Genomic DNA, 22264 nt, shown 5'->3' on the forward strand with positions numbered 1-22264 from the left:
GTTGCAGAAGCAGCAGCAGCAGCCCAGGAGGAGCTGAAAGGACAGAAGCAGCTGGTGCGTTGTGCGCAACTGTAACAACAGCAGCAACAGCAGCAACAGCAACAGCAACAACCGCAGCGAATGTGGCGACAGTAGTTGTGGAGGCACCAATAACAGAAGCAAATGCATAAATAGCCAGGTTGGTTCGGGTTTGACCATCTGAGCGGTAGTCTATGTACGCGGTTGCTGCTGCTGCAGCGTTGTTTCTGCTGTTGTTGCTGCTGCACCCTTCTCATTAGAACTTTGTCAACGACGGAGGACGTAGCGACAGCAGAAGCACCAGAAACAACACCGGAAGTGCCCCGCACCAGCACGCACGACATGGCGCAGCAGCAGCTGCAGCAGCAGCTGCAGCAGCGGCTGCAGCCGGAGAGCCAGCAACAGGGGCCGGAGCGGAGCTTGGCAGCGATGCTGCAGCAACAACAACAACAACAACAGCAACAGCCACAGCTGCTATCCCCACAAAGCGGTTTTGCTTCTCCTGTAACTCCATCACAGAAGCCTTCAAGCGACTGCAGCGAGGAAGATGAATCTCTGCCATCAGCAGCAGCAGCAGCTGCTGCTGCTGCGGTCTTTGCAGCAGCTGCTGCCTGTCTCGCTTGCAGCTGCCCGCCTGACAGCAGCAGCAGCACCAAATGCTGCTGCAGCTGTCATATACAAGCAGACATACGCCTGCCCTTTGGAGCAGATACCGTAGAGGAGGTGCTAGAGTCCGCAGCAGAGGCTGCTGCTGCAGCGCAGCAACAGCGGCTGCGGCAGCAGCAGCAGCTGCTGCAGCGCCATCCGCAGCAGCAGCAGCAGCAGACAATGTTGGGGGTCATCCCAAACGATGGCTTGTCCTGGGAGGACGAAGAGGCGCTGGTAGATGCAGTGTGTCAGCTCCAGCAGCAGAAGCGGCTGCAGCAGCTGCTTCTGCAACAGCAGCAGCAGGATCTCTCTAGTGCAGCACAGGAGGTGCTGTTGCAGATATTAAGAAGACGAATTGCGCGTGCTGCTCCTCTTCATCGCGTGCTGCCTCTCTGTCTTCAGTTTTCTATTATCCGAGACCCTGAGGTAAAACCCCAAACCCTAGGACGCAGTTATGGGGATGTTCCTGTGCAACACTTCTCGTCGCTGTTGCTCATCAGCCGCAGCAGGAGGGTCGTATGATTCTGCTGCTGTTGCTGTTGCCCAGTTTTCTGCTGCTGTTGTTTAAATTGCTGCTGCTGCTGATATTGCTGTTGCTCCTGTTCTTGGTGCTTCTGCTGATATTGCCGCTGCTACTGCTGACGTTGCTGTTGCAGCTGCAACTCCGCTTTGTCCGAGAAGTCCTTGAGCAGCATCCGCTACGGGAGCATCTTCCCCCTGCTGTCTACATGCAGCGACTCCTCAAGTGTCTGTACACTGCAGCAGAGCTGCTGCAGCTGCCCCTCACAGATGCCTTCTGTGACTCTGTATTCGCGTAAACCCTAAACCCTAAACAGTAAACCCTAAATTCTAGAACCGTTGCAACGACGCGACAACCCCCCTAATCCATCATGCTTCCGAATCGCAGCCAGTTTGCTACTTCTAGACCTTTAAACGTCGGAATGAAGGTTTATTGTTTGGGGTTTAGGGTTTGGTGTCTGTGGTGCAGCTTGATGAGAAGGGAAGAGACGTCGCGTTACTCTTACTTATCCTTTCAAATTCTTGACAGACCGGCAGAGCAATATGTTACCTGTAGAGTGCATGTAAGCAACTAAACGCAAAACCAAAGGCAGTTTTTGCAGCAGATTTTGCAGCTGTTGCTGCTGCCGCTGCGCCCGTGCGTTTGCTGCTGGATATGGCCGTCGCCGTGTTTTCTCGGACGAATATCTGCTGCTCCTGCTGCTTCTGCTGTTGCCGTTGTTGCTGCTGCTGCAGCCAAGACACAACGAACTAGGACTACGTTCTTGGACAGCGGGCCTTCATCTAGGGGAGTACCTTGCGATGTATGGACACCAGTTAGCTGCTTCTTGCTGCTGCGCTTCCTTGGGTACCAGCAGCAGCAACAACCTTCTCAGCAACAAGAGCTGCAGCAGCACGGACAGCAGCAGCAGCAGGAGTGAAGCACCAGTAAACTTTGATGGTGCTGCTCCTGCTGCGCCGTGGCTGGCGGACCTGCTCGCGAACATCGATCGGCAGCAGCAGCAGCAACAGCAGCAGCAGCAGGAACAGGGGCAGGACGATGAGGAGGAACTCTCGGATCGGCAGCAAGACTTCAGCAGCAGCATTAGCCTAAGCGGCAGCAGCAGCAGCAGTCGGAGCAACGTCTGCAGCAGCTGCAGCAGCTGCAGCAGCTGCAGCAGCAAAGAAAGGGTTTCTATCTTAGAAATAGGCTGTGGCATTGGGTCTACTGCGGCAGCCGCAGCACAGCGCATGGAGGATCTCAGGCTTTATGCAGCAACAGACAGGACACCCTTTATTGCAGCAAACTGCAGCAGCAACCTAACCCTTAATGGGGTGTACGTACACCCTGAAGCAGCGTTGGCCGTTGCTGCAGCAGCTGCTGCAGCATCGTCTGTAGACGACACAGACGATGAACGCGAACAGCAAGACGTGCAAGACACAACGCCATGTAACACCAGCAGCAGCAGCAGTAGTAGTAGTAGTAGCAGCAGCAGCAGCAGTAGAGCGGTGTGTATGGTCGGGTGTCTAGACCTCACAAGCGTGGCTACAGATGCGCCGCAGATCTCCTCGCAAGGAATTGCCATCTTGCAGCAGCAGCAGTTGCAGCAGCAAAGCAGCAGCAGTAGCAGCAGCCCGCGAGGAAGCAGCAGCAAACTCTGCAGTAACTGCAGCAACCGGGGTGTTCCTGCTGTATACCAGTTCATTGTTGCTGCAGACTTGCTGTTTGATTTAAGTCTTAACGTCACATTAGCTGATGCCCTCAAGTTCCTGCTGGGGTGCGGAGACCTACAGCAGCAGCAACAGCAAGAGCAGCAGCAGCCGAGGAGACTTTGCGTGCTGGCGTCAACTGTGAGAGACCCAACAACTCGAAGCCACTTCCTTGGACTGCTTGCCGATCGAGGCTTGGCCTGCTACCAGGTGCTGCTGCTGGTGTTGCTGCTGATGCTGCAGTTGCTGTTACGTTGTTGCCGCTGCTGCAGTTGCTTCGGTTGTGAATGGCGATGCCAGTGGTGGCGTTACTGCTGTTGGTGCTGTTGGTATTTGTTCCTCTATACACTGCTGCTGCCCGTTGCGTGGCGCTGTATGTGAATGGGTTCCTTTCACGGTTGTATGCGCTGTTGCTGCTGTTGCTTCTGCTGCAGGACACTCGACCTGTGAAGGGGTTTCTGGCATACGAAAGGAAGGCTGTTACAATCGACCTCATCTACTCAGTGTCTTGAGTATTTAGGTTTATGGCCCCTGGTGCAGGTCCACTATTTGTAAACCCTAAACCGTGAATAAAGGTTTAGGGCCTGCTTACGAACACGCATGCGCATTCGCCCGTTTTCTCCCACTGCTGCTTCAAGGTTCTATAGACTGCTGTCGCAGCAGCAGCAAGAGCAGCAGCAGCAACAACAACAACAGCAGAAGCAGCAGCAACAACAACAGCAGAAGCAGCAGCAACTGCAGCAACAGCTAGTACCTCCTGCGCAGCAGTAGAACGCGGGTTTTATTGAGGAGTGGGAGGCCCACTTCTTTTAGTGTTTGGGATTTGGCCCAGGTGTTTGACTGCCATCTGCTAACGGCTTAGGCGTAGGGAGGTGTTGATACAGGTCATAGGGTTGACAGTTTAGGGTTTAGGATTTAGGCTGACAATGTTGTAGGTTCGGCTGCAAGGCGTCAACACGAGAAGAGATGCGTTGTTGCACATTGTAAGCCGTGTGCTTCGGCGAAACGCTCTTGCTCTTGAGGGTGTAGGGGTTAGGGTTTAGGCAATGTGGGGAGGTGACCCTGGGAGTTTGGATTGGGGGGTGTTATTGGCGTTGCCGGTTTATAGTTAGTGGTACTTCAATATTTTTTTAATGGTGGATTAAAAGCAAGAGGATTTCATTATTTGGTATTGCTGCTGTTTCCCTTGTTGCTGCTCTAGCTACTGCTCTAGCTGCTCTTGCAGCAGCCCTCGGGGCTGGCTGCACCTATAACTCGATATTGTTGAAGACAGCCGGTCTAGGGAAATCTTCTTCCTACCTTTAAATTTAAATTATATTTATGACTTATTTGAGGATGCGCGTGCGTCCCAAGCCTTAAGATTGTTGTACGTACACTCTAGCAGCAGCTGCAGCAGCAGCAGCTGCTGCAGCAACAGTTCAGGGAGACCAGCAGCAGCAAGCAGTAGCAAGGAAGACGAGCTCGATGATTTCCCTGCAATAGACAGACAGCAGCATCTACACAGGCAAATGACTTGATTAGTCGCCTGCTGCAGCTGATCAGGTGCTGCTGCCCCTACGCTACTGCTGCTTCTACTGCTGTTGCTGCTCACGTTGTTGCTGCTGTTCCAGGTTAGGTTGTTGTCGCCCTTCTGCTGCCCGTGTATCGAATACTGCAGCTCAGCCTGCTGTTGTCTGCGTTTTTGCCGTTGTTGTTGCTGCTGCTTTTTTCTGCTGCTAAGCTACTACTGCCGTAGTTGCACGAGCTGCTGCGGTTTTTCTTGCTGTTACTACTGCCTCTTTCACATCATTGCACCTTGACTTACCTACCAAGGCCTAAACGTTTTTCTGAAGATGCCCAGCAAACCCCCAAAGGGGAAGGCGCGGGGGAAGAAGGCTGCTTCAAAAGCAGCAGCAGCAAGGAAAGTCAAAGAACCTTTTGTTGCAGCACTTGGTCATCCTCCTGCTTTAGGAGCATGGAGGCCTCTGCCACTGGAGGAGCAAATAGATGCTTTTGCTGCGGCTGCTGCTGCTGGTCCTAATGCTAGAGGGGTCCTCAGCAGCGGGAAGCCAGCAGCGCCACACTACTTCTTTCTCCCATCAAGAAGCACTGTAGCAGCAGTAGGAACTGAAGACGCTGCTGCTGGTGCAGCCGCCACAGGAGGAGCAGCATTAGCAGGAAAAGAGGGGAAGCCGCAGCACCGAAGTGCCCCACTAAACCGGCAGGGTGCTGCTGCGACGACAACAGAGAAGAAATCAGCGGCGGCTGATGCGACCCTTGACCCTTCAGCAGCAGCATCAACAGCAGCAGCTGCTGATGATGCTGCTCTTCGCGGGGGCTGTGTGCATGTTAGCTCGAAATTTAACTCCATGCTGGCAACCCTCAATTCGCTGCAACAAAAGCTGGCAGAACAAGCTAGTAGCAGCAGCAGCAGCAGCAGCATCGATGAGACGGATCCAACAGCTATTAGCGATCGTGTAGTGTACACTGAACTGCAGCGGTTGCTGCTGCTGCTGCAGCAGCCCAATGCACTGAGAAGCCACTTGCGGCACCTTGACGATGTCTACAAGTGGTATCAGAAATTCTGCTGTCCTGAAGAGCAGCAACAGCAACAACAGCAGCAAAAGCAGCAGAAGCAGACGGAGCAAGAGCAGCAGCAACAAGAGCTGCCGCAGCAACAGCAGGAAGAACCATCCGTGTTGCTGGGAGGTTCTCCTTTGGAACCAGCCACAATACCCTTGCCTGGTTCTGCCTTCTGGCAGCAGCAGCTGCTGCTGCTGCAGCTAGAGGGTGATGACGAAGATGACGAGGATGATATGGAAGACTACGAGCAGCTAGAAGAGCAGCAGCAGCAGCAAGAGCAGCAGCAGCAGCCAGAGCAGCAGCAGCAGCAGCAGCCAGAGCAGCAGCAGCAGCAGACAGAGCAGCAAACAGACAATGCATTTTACGACTATATTATGTCGCACATCCCCATATGCACTGCAGCAGACAAATTGAGACTCTACCGAATGAAGCTCCTCTTCAGGCCGTCTCCTGCAAAGCAGCAGCAGCAGCAACAACAGCAGCACCCAGAGAGCAGCAGTAGTAGCAGCACTTGCCCCTTTGACTATAAAATTCCTTGCGGCAATACTCCCTGGGGTCTTGTGCTACCGCGCAACGAAGATGAAGAGGAAGAAACGCCAGAAGTGGCTACGAGGCCGCTTCAATATCAGTACCAGGGTGAGAAGATGCAAATTCTAAACACTAAAACCAAGACCACCAACTATAGATATGGGCGGGGCTTTAGGGGCCACCTCTGCTACAAGTTGAACTAATAAAGACGACACTATATGCTTGCATGTAGGGAGAAATTGTAGTTGATGCTTCTTTCTTGTAAAGGGATGAAAGGCAGTCTAACAATATATTTGCAGCGTAAACCCTACCCTAAAACCTAAACGAACCCTCACTACTGAAACAACTGGAAATCACAAAGACACCGCCCATGCATCCACGTCTAGGCTTTAGGCTGAGCTTATAGTGTTTAGGTGTAAGAATTTCACTTTAAAGTTTAGGGTTTACTGTTCGGGATTAAGGGCTTAGGGTTTAGGGTTTAATATTTGGCACGAACATCGGCTGGATGGCCGAGTGGTCTAAGGCGCTGCGTTCAGGCCGCAGTCCTCGCGGGCGTGGGTTCGAATCCCACTCCAGTCATTACTTGTTGTTTCTGCCCTCTTATTATTTAATTGTTTAAAAGTATATTTTTAAATATTTAAAGTATTTATTTAATTATTTAATTGTAATTTATATGTGTGCAAGGATTAACAACAGCAGAAGCACTGTGGGGCGCATATCACATCCACTGCTTACATTAGGCTGCAGCTTCTAGGGTTGAAGGCTTAGGGCTTAATATTTAGGATTTAGGGTTTAATACTTCGGGTTTAGGGTTTTGGATTGGGGGTCCACTGATGGACGACAACAGTAACCAGTTTTGAATTGAGGGGCTCAAGAGCTCGAACCGCTCTTAGAGTTGCGGGTTTAGGGTTCAGGCAAGAAGGTTCATTTGCTCGCAGCATAGCAGCTCGTGAGGGTTTAGACACACTGCACCTAAACCCAACCAGACCCTTGTTGGGGTTGTTCTCGGGCCAAGGGTTTAGGGTTTAGGGTTTAGGGTTTAGGTGTGTGTTTCTAGGGTACCCTGCATCGGACCGCCGCTCGCTTGTGGAGGCCCAGCTTCATCAGCGATGGTTTGCTGCTCGCCAACGAGAGCATGTTGCAGCAGAGTGTGGCATAAACCCTAAGCCCTAAACTACAGCAGTGGAATCTTGTATGACCGTCCTGCCTGCAATCTATAACTAGGCTTCGTGGTTTAGGGTTTAGGGTTTGCGACGTAGGAAAGAAGCCGAAAAAAAGGAGCAGATAGCGGCTTGGCAGACGCACCGAGACGCCATTGAGCGCCATGTCCAGGGGTATTTGAAGAACCAGACACCCTAGACCCAGAACACTCACCCGAATTATAAACCCTCGCTTCGTAGCTAAATGTAACGGCCGATTGTGTTTGGGGTTTACATAATAAAACATATAGCCCCATTCGCTTCGCGTGACTTGCCAGTCTGGTAACCTCCATAAGATTGCACTGCCAAACCGTAAACACTAGGCCCTAAACCCTGACGCAAACCATAGAACCCAGCCCTTGCTGCCTGCAGGACGATGAAATCCATCTGGACCACTGTCGAGCCCACCACGTACGTTTTTAGGGTGTAGGGTTGGGAATTCTCCACGGCGTGTTTAAAGCCGTCATCAGACGACACTCGACAAGTACACCGAGTGCTCTCTCTTGCTGCTGCTGCTACTGCTGCTGCTGCTACTGCTGCTGCTGCAGGACACAGCGGGCCTTTATGAAGCAACGTTACCGCGCAATGCAGCAAAGACATACGGTTGCAACTTGCAGTCCGGAGGTTTCCCCTCGAGTTCAAAACAAAGCAGCAGAGGAAGAGGAAGAGGACGACGATCCGTGGTTCGATGACGAGCAGCAGCAGCTGCAGCAGCATGAGCAGAAGCAACAGCTGCTCCAGCAGCAGAGGCACCACACATTTGCTGCGGGAGACCCAAGATCCGTCGTTCACACCATTAAGCCTCCCGTGGGTTCGAGGTATAGGGTTTAGGGTAAAGGGTCTAGGGTTTAAAGATTTCCAACACATCTGCCTCGTTCATGGTAGTATAGACGCGAACCTGATTGGAATTTGAACTAGGATTTAGGATTTATAGTTGCGCCTGGTAGGGTTGAAGCTCTGTATGGATCCCAGCGTGCGGTGGTTAGCGCTCAGGGATTATGGGTTAGGTTGGGGGTTTAGGGTTAAAATCTGGATCGTTGAAGGGATTGGGACTTTAGGGAAGGGGGTTGTGGATGTTGCGCTGTGGGCTAGAGAAACCCTGATGGCTCCAGTGAGGGGGCAGCATCAACAGCAACATCAGGAGCAGCAACAGCAGTAACAACGGCAGCGCCAATATCAACAGTAGCAACATCAGCTGCAGCCACATCAGTAGCAGCAGCAGTTATATCTTTTGAGCCAAATGCTGAAGCTAGCGCAGCATCTCGTCGTAGAATAGCTGCGGTGGAGAAAGGTAAGTATTCTGCTGCAGTTGCTGCTGCAGTTGCTGAAGTTGTGGCATGCACTGCTGCTCCCACACATCCTTGCTCTTACCCGTGTTCCGTTGCTGTTTCGTTTGCTGCTGCTGTTGTTGCTGCTTCAGATTGCCCCTCTGCAATGTCGGCGCCAGTGCTGCAACAGCCGAGTGTGTTCGATGCTCTTGCTGCCTATAGACAGCAGCAACAGCAGCAGCTGCTGCTGTTGCGGCAAAAGAAGATGGGAAAGAAAGGAAAAGGAGGAGGAGGAGCAGCAGCGAAGAAACCACCGGCAAAGGGGAAGGGGGCTGCATCGGCTAAGTGAGGTTGCCCTCCCAGCAGCGGCAGCAGCAGCACAAGAAACTGCACAGCAGCAGGAAAACACTTTAGCACAATAGACCGGAACGCTGCTGCTGCTGCAGCAGACACCGCAGCAACACTAACCTGGGGGAAAGATTTGTTTGTCCACAATTGTACTGTGTGCGTCTGCTGTTTAAGGGGAAATTCAAACCAGCAGCAGCAGCAGCAACTGCAGCAGCAGCAACTGCTGCTGCTACCTCCCCTACCTTTCCGTCTGGCTGATCCAGCAGAACAGGCAGCAAAACCCAAGCCCAAGAAAAGAAAGACACACAAGAAGAAGAAGTAATAAGGGAATAGTTGATGCAGCAAGTGCTGCTGCTGCTGCAGCAAGTGCTGCTGCTGCAGCAAGTGCTGCTGCTGCATAGTAAGTGCTGCTGCTCTAACAAGTGCTGCTGCTTTAGTAAGTCCTGCTGTTCTAGCAAGTGCTGCTGCTGCAGCAAGTGCTGCTGCTTCAGCAGCTACTTAGGCTCTAACGGCAGCAGCGTATTCAGCAACAATGGGAGCACTGCAGCAGCAGAGCAAATATGGTGGAGCCAACGAAACAGCAGTGGCAAGGGGAATGAAATGTAACAGCAGCAGAAACAACAGCAGCAACAGCACCGTCTACGGATGGTTTTACTCTTCATGTATATCCCTAAGCAGCTACTAGCAAAGGGCGCCTATTGATGCAGCGGTAGGTACAGTAGCAGCGGCAACTGAAGCAACAACAGCTGCAGCAGTAATCAGCATCTGTAATAGCTGCCTCAGCAGCTGCTGCAGCAGTAGTAGCTGCCTCAGCAGCAGCAGAACCTCCTGCTGCGCCTCGTTCCGTGTGCCACGGCGGTACTATCAGGCGCGTGCTGCTATTCGGGCTGCTTTTGTTTCTAAGGTTGCTGCTGATGCTCGTGTTGCTGCTGTTGCTACGGCGTAAACAATAGACCCTAAACCCTAGCAACACTCACTGTGGAGGAAATGAACCCCAAACTCTCGGGTTGCTGCTGCAGCTCATGAGGACAAAGGCCCTAAACCCTCAATTAAAGAATTTCGTTTTGCTCGTTCAGCAGACAACACCACCAAAGCAGACGAGGGTTTAGGGTTTAGAATGAAACCCCAGTATCAGTCTCGAGGCACTACCGCTGCTGCTGTAGCTGCTGCTGTCGCTGCTACTGTCGCTGCTGCTGCTACTGCTGCACGTGGCTCTGCAGCACGCTATGCAGCAACACTTGCGTTTGCTGCTTTGTGCTGCAGTAGCAACTTGCAGCAGTGGTTGCTTCCGATACACGCTTTTGGCTCAGGCTTCTTCAAGTGTAGGGATCTAGGGTTTAAGGTTTAGAGAGGCTCCTGTAGGAGGAGGGTCTTTCCCTTGTTAATCTGCCCCCACCCAATCAACCGCCAGTGTTTATCGACACGACGACTCAGCGCAACTTTATCTCCAACCTACAGCGACACAAACCAGGGTTTATAGTCTAGCGTTTGACAGCCGCAACCGTCGGGTATACAGGGAATATAGGATCCTTTCTTCCCACCCGCCCCCAAAAAACCGCGGTCCCCAAACCCTAAACCCTAATTCCCAAACCCTACACCATAAACCCTAAACCCACATACCCGAAGCCCCATAGACCTCACCCTGGTGCAGACAGGTCCTGTGAGTTCAAGTTTGGCTATCTCGGGCTTAACCCCCGCTACTCGCGCTCCAACAGAAGTTGATCCAACGTTAACCATAACGAATTCCCCTTTCTTTAGTTTTGACACCTTAGTTGATTTATCTCCCTCCTGAACACCAAATGCTAAGCGACAAACCATAAATCCTAAACCCCACAGAGAGCCGCCCCGAACACTCTAGCAGCCACGTGCACTTCGCATCAAGGTTTCCGTTTCTTCCTCCTACTTCGTTAAACCCTAAACAACCACGGTACTAAACCTTACCAGCGATGCGTGCTACCCCTTCCCGTCCCGCAAACCCTAAACCCTAATCATATGGTTTTACAACCCGCACCTGGCTCTTAACACCTAGAAGTCTCCTAAGGAGATAATAATTAACATCAATCTCGATATAACATTCAGGAAGAAGGCCTGGATGTCCTAATACTTGCCCTACTAGACGATCTGCTCTTGTTAATGTTGGATCTACCTTTGTCCCTACTCCTATTAAACCCCCAGGAACAGCGAACTGAAGGGGGTTTTCCTCAGCAAATAAGGAAACCACCCGAGATGCTATTGGCCTGTATACCGAAAAGAGATAATGTAAATGTTTATTTTATTTTATTAGGTCGTTTAACCCGTTAACGCATATTTAATCTAATGTAATTTATTTTATTTGTTCATGGCGTTAAATTCGTTAATGTATAACCCCAACGCTAACCAACGGCAGAACCGCAGCGAAACCCTGCACAACACCAGCCACCTAGACCCTAAACCCTACCTGCATTGAATGAAACCCGAAGCGTCCTTTGTGATGATACCGGGGCGGATTTCAATTTCATCTCCAACTTTAAGCAAACCCTCGCTGATGGAGCCCCCTGCTACTCCCCCCTGCAGTTTCTCTGCCTCTTCACCCGGCTGCAAGCACCAACAAAACCTAAACCCTAAATCCTGATAAACACCTTCCACCCTTATATTCCTACACCCAAACCTCAAACACCAAATAAACCCCAAACCCTACAACCCAGCCATATACTGCAGACCCTAAATAACCCTACACCTCAAACCCTCAACCCTATACCCTAGATGCGAGCGGACCTTGTTGACATCAAAGGAACGAATGATAATGAGCTGAGGAGGTCTTGTAAAGTCGCGATGAGGGACAGGGACAAGGGTGCAGATAAATTCACATAAGACATCGATGTTGTACCGCAACACCGCAGATACAGGGATAATGGGAGCTTTGTCAGCAGCAGTTCCTGCACAGCAACACCCTAAACCCTAAACCGTAAACCCTAACAGGCCGCCATAAACGCCATTAAAAATAGCCCACACGAACAACAAACACCAAGATCTTACAATCACGTACACAGCCGCTCTGCGCTTCTGCCCTAGTTCTATACAAATCCCAAATCCTAAACCCTTAATCCTAAAACACTTTGCTAGAAGGGAAGCGCGAGGAAAACCCGCAGCAGTTTCGCAACCGGCACGGTTTAGAGTTCGTACCTGCTACAAACTGCTTTATTTCTTGCTGCTGCTGCAGAGCCTGTGACTCCTTAATCAGCTCGACCTTGTTCTGCACCCAGCCACAAGCCCTAAACCCTAAACCCTAGATATCGCAGGAAGGTGTTTCCACCACAGCTCTAGCCCTAAATTCCAAAGCCTGGGCGCCAAGCAGCCCATGATGAAGCCCTGTAAAACCCTCGGCTACGAGCACTCCTGCGGGCGCATGTAGGGTTTAGGGTTTGTGCTTGTTACCTGCAAGATGATGATATGCTGCAGCCTCATAATCTCTACTGCAGCAAGATGTTCTGATGTTTGCGGCTGAGGGCAACTCTCATTGCCAGCAATAAGCAGCAATGCTGCATCCATTACTGCTGCTCCGTTTAACATCGTAGCCATAAGAATATCGTGCCCCGGACAATCCACGAACGAGACGTGTCTGTACATCCCAGATATCAAACCCTAAACCCTAAAACCTAACGTTTTGCAGAAATGGGAAGCGGTATCCACGGATTAGGAAACAAACGGCTGCAGTGGAAAACACCAGCGGAGAGGCTGTTGCCTCCACCCAGATGTACAGAAAAACTGTATACCCTAAACCCTCAGTGAACCCTAAACCCTCACCGCATGAGCTTCATCTTGGCGCCGCAACCAGGACGGAGACATGGAGGATCATCCTCCTTTGAAGAGCCATAGGACCGATAACACTCAGGAGGAGGACATTCAGGGTTTGTGCATTTGTATATCTTCGCGTTTGCGTACCTGTACATGAACCCCAGCACAAACCGTAAACCCTAAACCCGCAGAGTATGAAGCTGGAAACCACAAAAATAACCTCATACATACTCACAACTCTAAATGAACCCTAAATCATCAAACCCTTTACGTCACCACTCTATCATACTGTCTCTATCCAATATCCCCAAATTGCCCCCCAGACCCTAAACCCTAATCTCTTGCCCAGCGCCTCACCCAAGCTTGATGGTGATATTTCTCTCCTTTTCGTGCTTAAAACGAACTGTCTGTACGCCAGAGACAGCGCGGACTACTGTTGACTTTCCGTGAGCCACATGGCCAATCGTTCCGAAGTTAATCGTCGCCTGAAAACAAACAGCCAAACACTAAGCCCTAGGCCCTAGACGCTGCAGCCTCCGTGGCCTGAAGCGTCTCGCCAACCCCACACACTCTGCACCAGAAAAAAGGACAGATCAAAGGGTTTGGGGTTTGCATGTACTTGACGGCTTATAACTTCCGGAGATAAGGGTGTCAGCTTGGCTATGTCCAGCTTCGACAAGTCCTGAGCACAAACAACTCTAAAACCTAAACCCTAAAGACAAAGCCCTAGGGGCCAAATGGGCTATTCTAGTGAGCTCAATGAAGCCACAGGCTCAGTCCCTCGAAATCCTGCGAATCCAATTCTTCAACCCTAACCCGAATTATCACATGCTCCCCCCAGAGCCCTAAACCGTAAACCGTAAACCCGCACCTGGGGAAGGAGGTGGTCCACTGCGGCCGCCATTTTCCCACACGTTGATTTTCCAGTCGCTGCACAAGCGAAGCAAACCCTTAGTTCCTAACCCTAAACCATAGGTCCAAAACAAACCCAAAACCCTAACGCCGTATGCTTCACTCTTCAGCAGCTCCCCCACCACCCCACGCCCCCGACTGAAAGACTATCGAATAAGAAAGACATCTGATGCTTTGCAACACTTTAAGGCGAAAGTTCGCCTCTACCTGCTCCATAAACCCTAAACCTTAAACCCAAAGCCCCAAACCCTAGGCAGTGGAGCGAACACTCACGAGGCCGCAGGCCACGTATGGGCTCTGGGTTGAGAAGAAGACAAAATAAAACCCAAATTACAAACCCCAATGTCAGCAAATTGTGTTCTATGGTTTAGGGTTTAGGGCTTTAGGTTTTAGCGTTAACGGTTTCACACCCACGGGTTTTGCATGCAGCGCTGCTGGCAAGCCCCGACAACTCCGCATGTGCAGCAAAGAAAAAGCCGTTCAAAAATAGGTTATAATTTGCTTTTTATATTGTTATTGTTCATCTTTGCTGCATTTGAAGCAAAGATGTTGAGAAAACAAACAAATATTTAGGTGTATATACACCTCAGTCTAACTCGATACTGGCTGCCGACACCCGCTGCACAGAGCTAAACCCTCAGTAGGGTTTTCGCCTTAATCCTAGGATTTACGATTTAGTGTGTAGGGGTTTGCAAAACGCTTGAAAGGATTAGCATTGAGCCCCACTGCAACGGTTCCTGCAGCGACGGCGCCACCCGCAACATAATCATGTGCGACTGCAGCAACATAGCAACAGCAGCAAGAGAATCAGCGGAAACAGCACAACAGCAGCAACAGTGGCACACCAACAAGGATAACGACAAGAGAAACCTTGTTTGAAGGAATATAATCAGCAGCAACAGCCGAAGCAGCAACAGCAAAAGCAAGAGCAGCAAGAACAGCAGCAGCAACAACTACCAGGCTGTCCGCGATCTCTCTCGTGTCATGTATTATAGACGGGTCCCGATGGTTTGGATTCGGTGTTTATCTTCGGGGCCTGCGGCTTATGATTTAGGATCTGGGGTTTAGGGTTCAGGATGCTGCGGGGTTCTCGCGTGCTACTAGGGGGAGGCCCCGGTCGTTCTCTTTGCAACCCTACGGCTCATGGCCTCTCTGATGGGCCTTACCGTCGTCTTAAGTTTGTCTTAAACCGTCAAATAGCTCGAAAACGATACAGAGTAAACTCTAGACCCTCAACACTAAACCCTAGACCCTAACCGTTGGGGCATCTGCTCCAAGGCTCCAGCTGCCGCCCTCAGGGGTTTTGTGCTCCCTCGCTTTAGTAGACTTTGAGGCTTGGGATTTCGCATTTGGATTTAGGGTTTTGGGTTTATGGTTTAGAGTCTGCGAGCAGGATGTTTTGGTCTCTGCGGACGTTGATGGGTTGTTGTGTACGGCGAGCGAGTTGCTGCTGAACTCTGCCCCTTACTATTCCCTCTTGTCTTCTGCTTTGGGATCGTCTCCCAAGGCGACCCCCGAGGCTACCTCCAAGACGATCCCCAGAGGGACAGTAAAAAGTGAAGGTTTTTGGAGTGTTTTTGGTAGACGAGCAAAGGACAGCATTCACCTCTTTTCCCCGCAAGATGCAGCACTCGTTGCTGCTGCCTTGCATGCGCATGACAGAGACACAGGCAGGTTTTGGATTTGGGGTTTAGGGTTTTACAAAGAACTCATAACTTTACATGATGAGGCCAGGAGTTACCCCCACGGCTTTAGGCTTGGGAGGCGCGGGTTTGAGGGTCTGGCTCTTAGGTATATCGCTTGGGTTAGGCATTCGAAAGTTGTAATAAAGACACTAGGGTTTAGGGTTTGGGATTTGGGTTTCAGGGTTTTTCGTCGCCTTGGCGCCTTTGTTCGGCGCTCTTGATTCTGCCCCAAGCCGCAGCGGAACGCGCCGTCGCATGCAGCAGCAGCAGCTGCTGCTGCAGCACCGTCAGCACGCAGCAGCAGCAGCTGCTGCTGCAACGGAAGCCTCTGCAGCAGCAGGAGTGACGCCTGCAGGTGCGGCAGTTGCTGCAGCAGCAGCAGCAGCAGCGGCAAATGAACCTCTCTCCCCCGGGAAGGGTTTATTTGTTTTATTTGGGTTGTTAGCTGCAAGAATTAAACCATTAGATGCCTATCCCGAGGTGTACGTACACCTCAATTGCCTCTTACCAAGGGTTATTCATCAACTATCAGGTACTGCATTTCCCTACTTCCTAATACTGCTTGCAAGCTGCAGATCAAGGGTGCCAGGTTTAGGGTTTGGGGTTTAGTGCCTCTCGTCGCCTTCTGATTTCTGCAGGAAGCGAAGTTCTGCGGATTTTAGAGGCAGCGACACCGAAACAGCAGCAGCAGCAGCAGGTGGAGCAGCAACTGCAGCTGCTCGGTCGTCTTGTGTGGCGCAAGATCGCGGCTTCTGTTCCCTTCTTCCAACCTGCAGGTACGCCACACCCTAAACCCTAATGCCGGCGTGACACTTTTCCGCCGTAGTGCTTCGCAGGACATGTCTAGGGTTTAGGGTTTACGGTTTAGGTCTTGTATTCAGAACTAAACAGGACAGTCCTCGCGCTAAACGGTTGCGGCCTTCGCGTGCCTCCCCTCCTCAAACAAATCGAAGACAGAGCGCTGGCTGTACACTCCCAATTTTCAGTAAATCCTGAACCCCAAACCCAATATTGTCAGCCGTGCGGAGAGCCTGAGAGGCATAACGAAACAGAGGGTGCCTGGAAGCTAGCTGTAGTGAGATTTTTGCGAGGCGTTGGTTATTGAATCATAATTTGGAGGGTTTAGGATTAATGGTTTGGGTCTTCAGGCTGCTGATGCGCTGGAGCTACTTCGGGGTTTTGCTGCTGCTGCGTTTGACTGCGATGCATTGCTGCAATCTTTCGAACCGCTGCTGCTGCAGCACGCCAGCACCTTAACGAGGTGAGGGATTGAGGTTTAGGGTTTAGAGTTTAGGTTTTACCGTGAAGGGTTCGAGATTTAGGCATTGTGGCGCTGCTTTTGTGTGTCGTATTCAGGAAAGAAGTGCATCTGCTGCAGCACCTAATAGACGAAGCAGATCACTCAAATTGTAGGTCTCTCAAGACAGCCTTAAATGCGTTGTAGCCGTGACAGTGCATATAAAGAAGCAAAAGCAGCAGAAGCAGCAACTGCTGCGGTTCCTGCTGCTGAAGCTGCTGCAACGGCTGACCGGACGAATAAGCTTTAGTTATCGTACCCATAGGAGTGCATTTAATTGTTACGCACTGCACGCTACGTACAGCTTTATCACCGCTGCGGTGCTGCGCTGGTATAGTCGTAAATCGTAGACGCTCAACAGCGCCCTTGTACGGTTAAGGTAACCGCGAGACATGGTGGCATTGATTTTTTGAATCGTATGATGTTTAACAGTTTCTAGGTTGATCCATAGTTTCAGGGTAAACGAAGGCCTAGTGAGATTATGTTTTAGGTTTTAGGGTTTAGGGTTTGAGGCGCTGCCTACAAGCGACTACTACGTTGACGGCGGCAGCATTGGGCGTCGTTATTTAGGTGTCTGCGCCTCTTTGGCTATTTCTTATAAAAATATACAAAATATAAAGAATAATAATCCATTTGAAGGCAATTGCATCACCACAGCAGCAGCAAGAACAGCAACTGCAGCAGCCGCAGCACCAGCAGCACCGGCAACGCCTGAGCCTAGGACGCTCGCTCTCCTGTCTCTGCGCGCAGTGTATCAATAATTATTTATGTGGATTTAATTTAATTCATTTAACATAGTTCATCCAATTTAATGTATTTACCGTTTATTGATTTAGTTTAGTTTAACTTAATTGAATACATAGGTTCTATTCTGCTTCGTCCCCGGCTGCAATCGGGGTGTCTGTGCTGCTAGCTGCTGGGCATGAGTGCTCACCAGCAGCAGCAGGAACAACAGCACCAGCAAAAGCAGCGGAAGGCTTTATTCTTTAAAGTCGCATAACAAATGTGTTATTGAAAGAAGGAGGCAGCGGAAACAGCCGGAGCAGCATCCGCAAAAACTTCAGCACAGACAGCGCCTGGAAAATAGCAGCATCGATAACAGCCCGAACAGAACCCTAAACCCCAAACCATAAACTCGAAACAAGCAAATAAGAAATATAAAGACAAAGGAGGTATTCAACAGAATATGGGGGGATCAGCAAGCACAGTGAAGGTATTTCATTGCCGCTCAATTACTTCTCTGTTCCCTATATTAATGCAAAACGCTCGTTATCGTATATATCACAGATTAGGGTTTAGGGTTCTACGGTTTACGTAAAGAGGGTCCATTATTTGACTGTGTGTTTAATGGGTTTCGTTCCACCTTATTGTATGTAGGATGCCTTCGACTGTGTTTGTTTTGTTTACGGATATGGGTTTAGGGTTTGGTGTTTGCTTTACATTGCAACAAACACAGATGTCTGTGGTCTCTTTCTCTTAGCAGTTTCCTCTGTGTTTTTGTCGTTTGTTCATTCTATTTTTGTTTATTTTTTATTTCTTTCCCATCGTGTATATTTGCCTTCTTCGGTAAACTGTTTAGCTCATTAATTTTATTTTTCAGTTTTTACTTACTTTTTGTCTTGTTTCCTTTTAAATATTCTTATTAGGTGCCTATTCCTGACTTTGTTTGGTTGACCGAAGTCCCATTCATTCGTATTGCTGACAAAACCACTGCAGAGTAAGCTAAACCCTAGGCCATAGACGCTAAACCCTAAACCGAAAACAGGCAAGTAGAAACAATATAAATCATGCGGTTATTAGTTTGTTCTGTGTTGTTCCTTTCCTTACTGCCTTTGCTAATGTTTAGCACTAGTTTCATTGTATTTTATTATTTATTTATATTTCTTTTGCAGCGGTCTAGCACTAGTTTCATTGTATTTTATTATTTATTTATATTTCTTTTGCAGCGGTCTAATTTATTTGCCTTCTCTTCTTTGTGTCTTTTAGATCTAATTCTTACCTTCCTCTCATTCCTTCCATTCTCTTTCTTCTGTTTCTTTTTATTTTATATTTGTTTTTGCTTTTATGCTTCATTCTTTATTTTTGTCTACTGTTTCCCTCTCCCTTTCCCGTTATTCTCTTCCCTTTTATAATTGTAATTAAACCCTTTCTGCTGCCTCCGTTTATGCGATTAAACCCCCTTTTAGGGTTTGTCTGACGGTAAACGCCACTTGCTGCGCTCGTCTGCTGCTAACGCAAGACGGAGGAGAGGATAAATTAGCGACAGATTTCCTCTTACAAGAAAATACAGAGAAGACCATAACCCTTCAAGGCCTCAAACCAGGTTAGGGTTTAGGCTTTCCGGCTAGGAGTTAACCTCTTCTAAAACGCAAGTGACGAATTCGCATTACATGAGCTTCTAGGGTGTAGATGAGAATTAAAGGTGTATCCTTGGTGCGTACATAATATATACATACATAGAAATATACATTTATATATGCCGCATTGTTGTTTTTACTGCTGCTGCTTGCATGCATTTAGGGTGTCTGTACAGGGCTCATTTCCTATACAGGGGTTCCTTACCTCGTGGATTTTTTCTTTATTTATGTGTAGAAGAAAACAAAAGAAAAAAGAGGGACAAAGATATAAAATGTTATTTCTTACAAGAAGAAACAAAAGAAGAAATCTCCCTCCTAAGAAAGGCACGGAAATATCCGCTCTTAGCTATTCGTCAGCCATCAACTTTTCCATCCTTCTATGAAATCAAAACTCTCCCTCAGGCGTGGGGAACGCCAACGACTTCTATTCAACCAACTCAACAACACTACACACAGTCACACCAACAGCTAACTAGCTAGATAGGCAGCTATTTAGGTATGTAGCTGGGTAGATAGCTAGCTGTGGTGTGACTGCGTGTCTGGGTAGCTAGCTACTAAGGTGGAGGCGGACTGTTGAATTGTCACCTGCATAGATAGCTACCCAGCTAGCTAACGAGATAGCTGGATAGCTAGTTAGCCACCCAGCTAACTTGGTATACCCAGCTGGCTGGCTAGCTGGCCACATTGCTATCGTGCTGCCTAGCTAGCTAGGTCGATATTCAGCTGTGGCTGTGTAGGCCACACCCGCAGCTGGCTGTGCCTCGGGGTGAATGCTGCAGACCCATTGGGCTTGCGTTCTAGGGTCATCAAATAACTCGTCACTTACGTCCGAGCGGTTTTGGTGTGCTTGGTTTTAAAGTCACTCGTCACATAGTTACGTGTAAGGGCTTGAGCTCGGGTCTAAACCACTCTAGACCACGTCCTGGGAACGCTGTTATTTAGTTTTAACATTTTCTTAATTATCTGAATTATATGACGCATGGAAGAAGGGTTGGTGTAGACCATCATTGTCTCTGTGTGCCTGCGACAAAGGCAACCAGCCAAAGCCAAGCTGCTCGAGATATATTGGAATGGGCAAAAGAAGCAAACAAAAGTATATGAAAAAGGCACTAAGAGCGGCCCAAGAGCCAAACAGATACGAGCACACAGAGTAAACGGACAATAAAACAGACGCAACACGATACCAGCACACACAGATCACCAGTGTTCGAGTACACAGAACTGACTCTGCAAGCGTACACCCCAACCATACTAGTAACGGATTCTTTCTCAGCACTAGTTCACCCCGATACCGCGTATGAGGCCAACTGTGTTTCTGTGCATGTGGTGGCGTCGTAGGCCTTTCTTCCGGAGTGAGAGCTGGAACGGGTCGACAGAAGCTCTACGAGCACGCCTCCATGGTACTTTTAAGGACAGGCTATGCGTCACGCTCACGCATGTGTGACCGCACTGATCCATAGAAAGCCAGCATACAAGCTTTACGACGTTGTATGCGTCACACTCGTGCCTGAGCGATCACACACATCCATAGAAAGCCAGGGACCTGTTTCAAACACCAATGTTTCCACAGACACATGGAAAATGTCTTCGGTGTTTCACAGCCAGCCGATAATAGTGGTTAACCGCCTACTGCAAACGGATGCTTAGTTACTCCAACCTTCAGAATTTGCTATGGAATGTAGGGTGCCTGCTTTGCTGGGGGTCCTCAGATCAACTGTCGCATGCATGCAACGAGGGTAGACCCAACCAATCCGATGAGCCGCATTTGCGTTTAGTTTTTTCATGTTAACCACTAGCTCAGTGCGTTCTCTGTTTAGCTTGCTCCTCATGAAAGAGGAGCAAGCTAAACAGAGAACGCACTGAGCTAGTGGTTAACCAGAACTGCGCCTAAGTGCTGAGGATCACTGTAGGCGCTTTGCAGAAACAACTGTCCAGCGGGAAGTCAAACAAAGTGTGAATCCAAAGACTTGCCCAGTATAAGGCTTCCACACGGTTATTCCAGTATTGCGTCGAGGCGTCTTTAAAATGCTTGCGGAGTAACAAGTTTACCACATCGTATGATCAAAGCAGCGTTACTTCTGTGATTAGTCCGAACCGAGATTTGCATTGTGCCTTGTGTGCCTTTGTATTTAGGCCGATTCAAAGAGCTCCAACCAAAAGTCTCTGTACACAAACAGAACAGAGCATAGAACAGACGGTTGAGATAGCAAGACTTACAAGCTTGCACTGTTTGCAAACGTATGCCTGTATCTCTAAATGACGGATACAAGAAGATCCAGTGGAAGCACTGACTCGGTGAGCTGCAGCAAATGCAACAAAATACGTTTTGCTTTGCAGCGGACATGCTACTCTTTTTTTTAATGTTTTTCTTTGAACATTTCTCCTCTAAGCCAGCAGTGGGGATCATTATTGGCTGCTCTACTTGTTGAGCACTTTTTGCCATATTGGTCAAGTCGCTGTGCTGTGCCGCATGTGTATGCAGTTGTCATTAGTTCCTCCCTTCCTTCTTTAATTTAATTTTGTGAATAAATGTACTTTGCATGAGTAAGATCAATGCAGCATACTTCGTTATCCATGGCAGCACCCACGTAAGTGGTAAGCTGTGCTCGTCCGGTGGTCTGGCGGCACATTTGTACAACTTGATGACGCCGTCCCAGCATTACACATAATCCATTGTTGCTAATGCTGTTGCTTATTTAATTTATTTGTTGTCGTGCGTGTTTACAGACCCAATTAGGGCAAAATGAAGGCGCCACAAACAGGAGAAGAGGAGGATCCATCGCTTTTTGTCTGTGAAGGCGAAGGTAAGGACAATGTAAGGTTGTGCTGCATAGGAGCACGCGTAGGACTTAGGCGTGGGAATGCCAGGGGTGGTAGGTTTCGATGCAGGTGGTGGCATCATTCGAGGCGTGAGGGGTCAAGGTGCTCTTGAGGTACTGTCGTGTGAGGGAAGTTGGTTGGAGCATTGGGACAGGCGAGGCCTGATGTAGGTGACGTAAGCATTCTTCGCAGTGCTGCTTTATTAGAGCAGCGCTGCGCAGAAGTGTTTATGTCGCGTCGCGTCGCAATTCGGTTTGACAAGAGGACAATTGGGCTTGTGACCATGGATACTTCACCTGTGCGACAGGGAAGTCTGTTGGTTGCAAGGATGGTTGGTAGCAGGAGTGAGTGTTCTGGGGTACAATAGGTCTGCTATTAGCACTCCCCATAACCCCTAAAGAGGCTGATTCTGGGTTGTTGGCAAGTTGTTGGTGTTGTATTGGTGTGTTCTGCGGAGAGTTAGGAGAGCAAAGGGAAGTGCGCTGCGAGTACTATGTGATCGTATGTTCTCTATAGAGCATGCCTGAATCGCATGGAATCTTGGGCGCTAGGAAGGCATGGTTCGTTATCCAAGGATATTGAATTGTTCTTCGTTGTCAGTTAACGAGGGCAGCTAATATGCTCAGTTAACGATGGCCAA

At 49.5% G+C, this 22264-nt stretch overlaps 6 protein-coding genes across 6 annotated transcripts; 5 read left to right on the forward strand and 1 right to left on the reverse strand.

The window, feature by feature from the left end:
* Positions 1 to 360: 360 nt before the first annotated feature.
* On the forward strand, positions 361 to 3386 carry EMWEY_00027390 (hypothetical protein, conserved; the record flags this gene model as incomplete). The annotated part of the gene is made up of 5 exons (XM_013481280.1): positions 361 to 1092; positions 1323 to 1480; positions 1655 to 1748; positions 1921 to 3015; positions 3309 to 3386. 5 exons carry the CDS (start codon positions 361 to 363, stop codon positions 3384 to 3386), a joined length of 2157 nt encoding a protein of 718 aa, XP_013336734.1.
* A 1320-nt stretch (positions 3387 to 4706) lies between these two features.
* Positions 4707 to 9101, forward strand: EMWEY_00027400 (hypothetical protein, conserved; the record flags this gene model as incomplete). Its single annotated transcript, XM_013481281.1, has 9 exons — positions 4707 to 6072; positions 6884 to 6913; positions 7022 to 7112; positions 7224 to 7298; positions 7536 to 7574; positions 7712 to 7981; positions 8258 to 8454; positions 8584 to 8776; positions 8954 to 9101. 9 exons carry the CDS (start codon positions 4707 to 4709, stop codon positions 9099 to 9101), a joined length of 2409 nt encoding a protein of 802 aa, XP_013336735.1.
* A 1022-nt stretch (positions 9102 to 10123) lies between these two features.
* Positions 10124 to 13457, reverse strand: EMWEY_00027410 (eukaryotic translation initiation factor 2 gamma subunit, putative; the record flags this gene model as incomplete). The annotated part of the gene is made up of 11 exons (XM_013481282.1): positions 10124 to 10231; positions 10421 to 10567; positions 10791 to 11016; positions 11217 to 11353; positions 11534 to 11694; positions 11942 to 12011; positions 12194 to 12377; positions 12563 to 12700; positions 12911 to 13038; positions 13173 to 13235; positions 13425 to 13457. The coding sequence occupies 11 exons, from the start codon at positions 13455 to 13457 to the stop codon at positions 10124 to 10126; spliced, it is 1395 nt and encodes a 464-aa protein (XP_013336736.1).
* Positions 13458 to 14541: 1084 nt separating this feature from the next.
* Positions 14542 to 17208, forward strand: EMWEY_00027420 (hypothetical protein, conserved; the record flags this gene model as incomplete). The annotated part of the gene is made up of 8 exons (XM_013481283.1): positions 14542 to 14682; positions 14859 to 15021; positions 15332 to 15505; positions 15789 to 15926; positions 16032 to 16135; positions 16299 to 16411; positions 16507 to 16559; positions 16952 to 17208. 8 exons carry the CDS (start codon positions 14542 to 14544, stop codon positions 17206 to 17208), a joined length of 1143 nt encoding a protein of 380 aa, XP_013336737.1.
* Positions 17209 to 17633: 425 nt separating this feature from the next.
* Positions 17634 to 18775, forward strand: EMWEY_00027430 (hypothetical protein; the record flags this gene model as incomplete). Its single annotated transcript, XM_013481284.1, has 3 exons — positions 17634 to 17660; positions 18094 to 18164; positions 18634 to 18775. The coding sequence occupies 3 exons, from the start codon at positions 17634 to 17636 to the stop codon at positions 18773 to 18775; spliced, it is 240 nt and encodes a 79-aa protein (XP_013336738.1).
* A 2772-nt stretch (positions 18776 to 21547) lies between these two features.
* EMWEY_00027440 (hypothetical protein) lies at positions 21548 to 22140 on the forward strand (the record flags this gene model as incomplete). The annotated part of the gene is made up of 3 exons (XM_013481285.1): positions 21548 to 21619; positions 21779 to 21968; positions 22088 to 22140. 3 exons carry the CDS (start codon positions 21548 to 21550, stop codon positions 22138 to 22140), a joined length of 315 nt encoding a protein of 104 aa, XP_013336739.1.
* Positions 22141 to 22264: the final 124 nt, after the last annotated feature.

This window comes from Eimeria maxima, genomic scaffold (assembly GCF_000499605.1).
Source record: "Eimeria maxima Weybridge genomic scaffold, Emw_scaff303, whole genome shotgun sequence".
NCBI classification, from domain to species: domain Eukaryota; phylum Apicomplexa; class Conoidasida; order Eucoccidiorida; family Eimeriidae; genus Eimeria; species Eimeria maxima.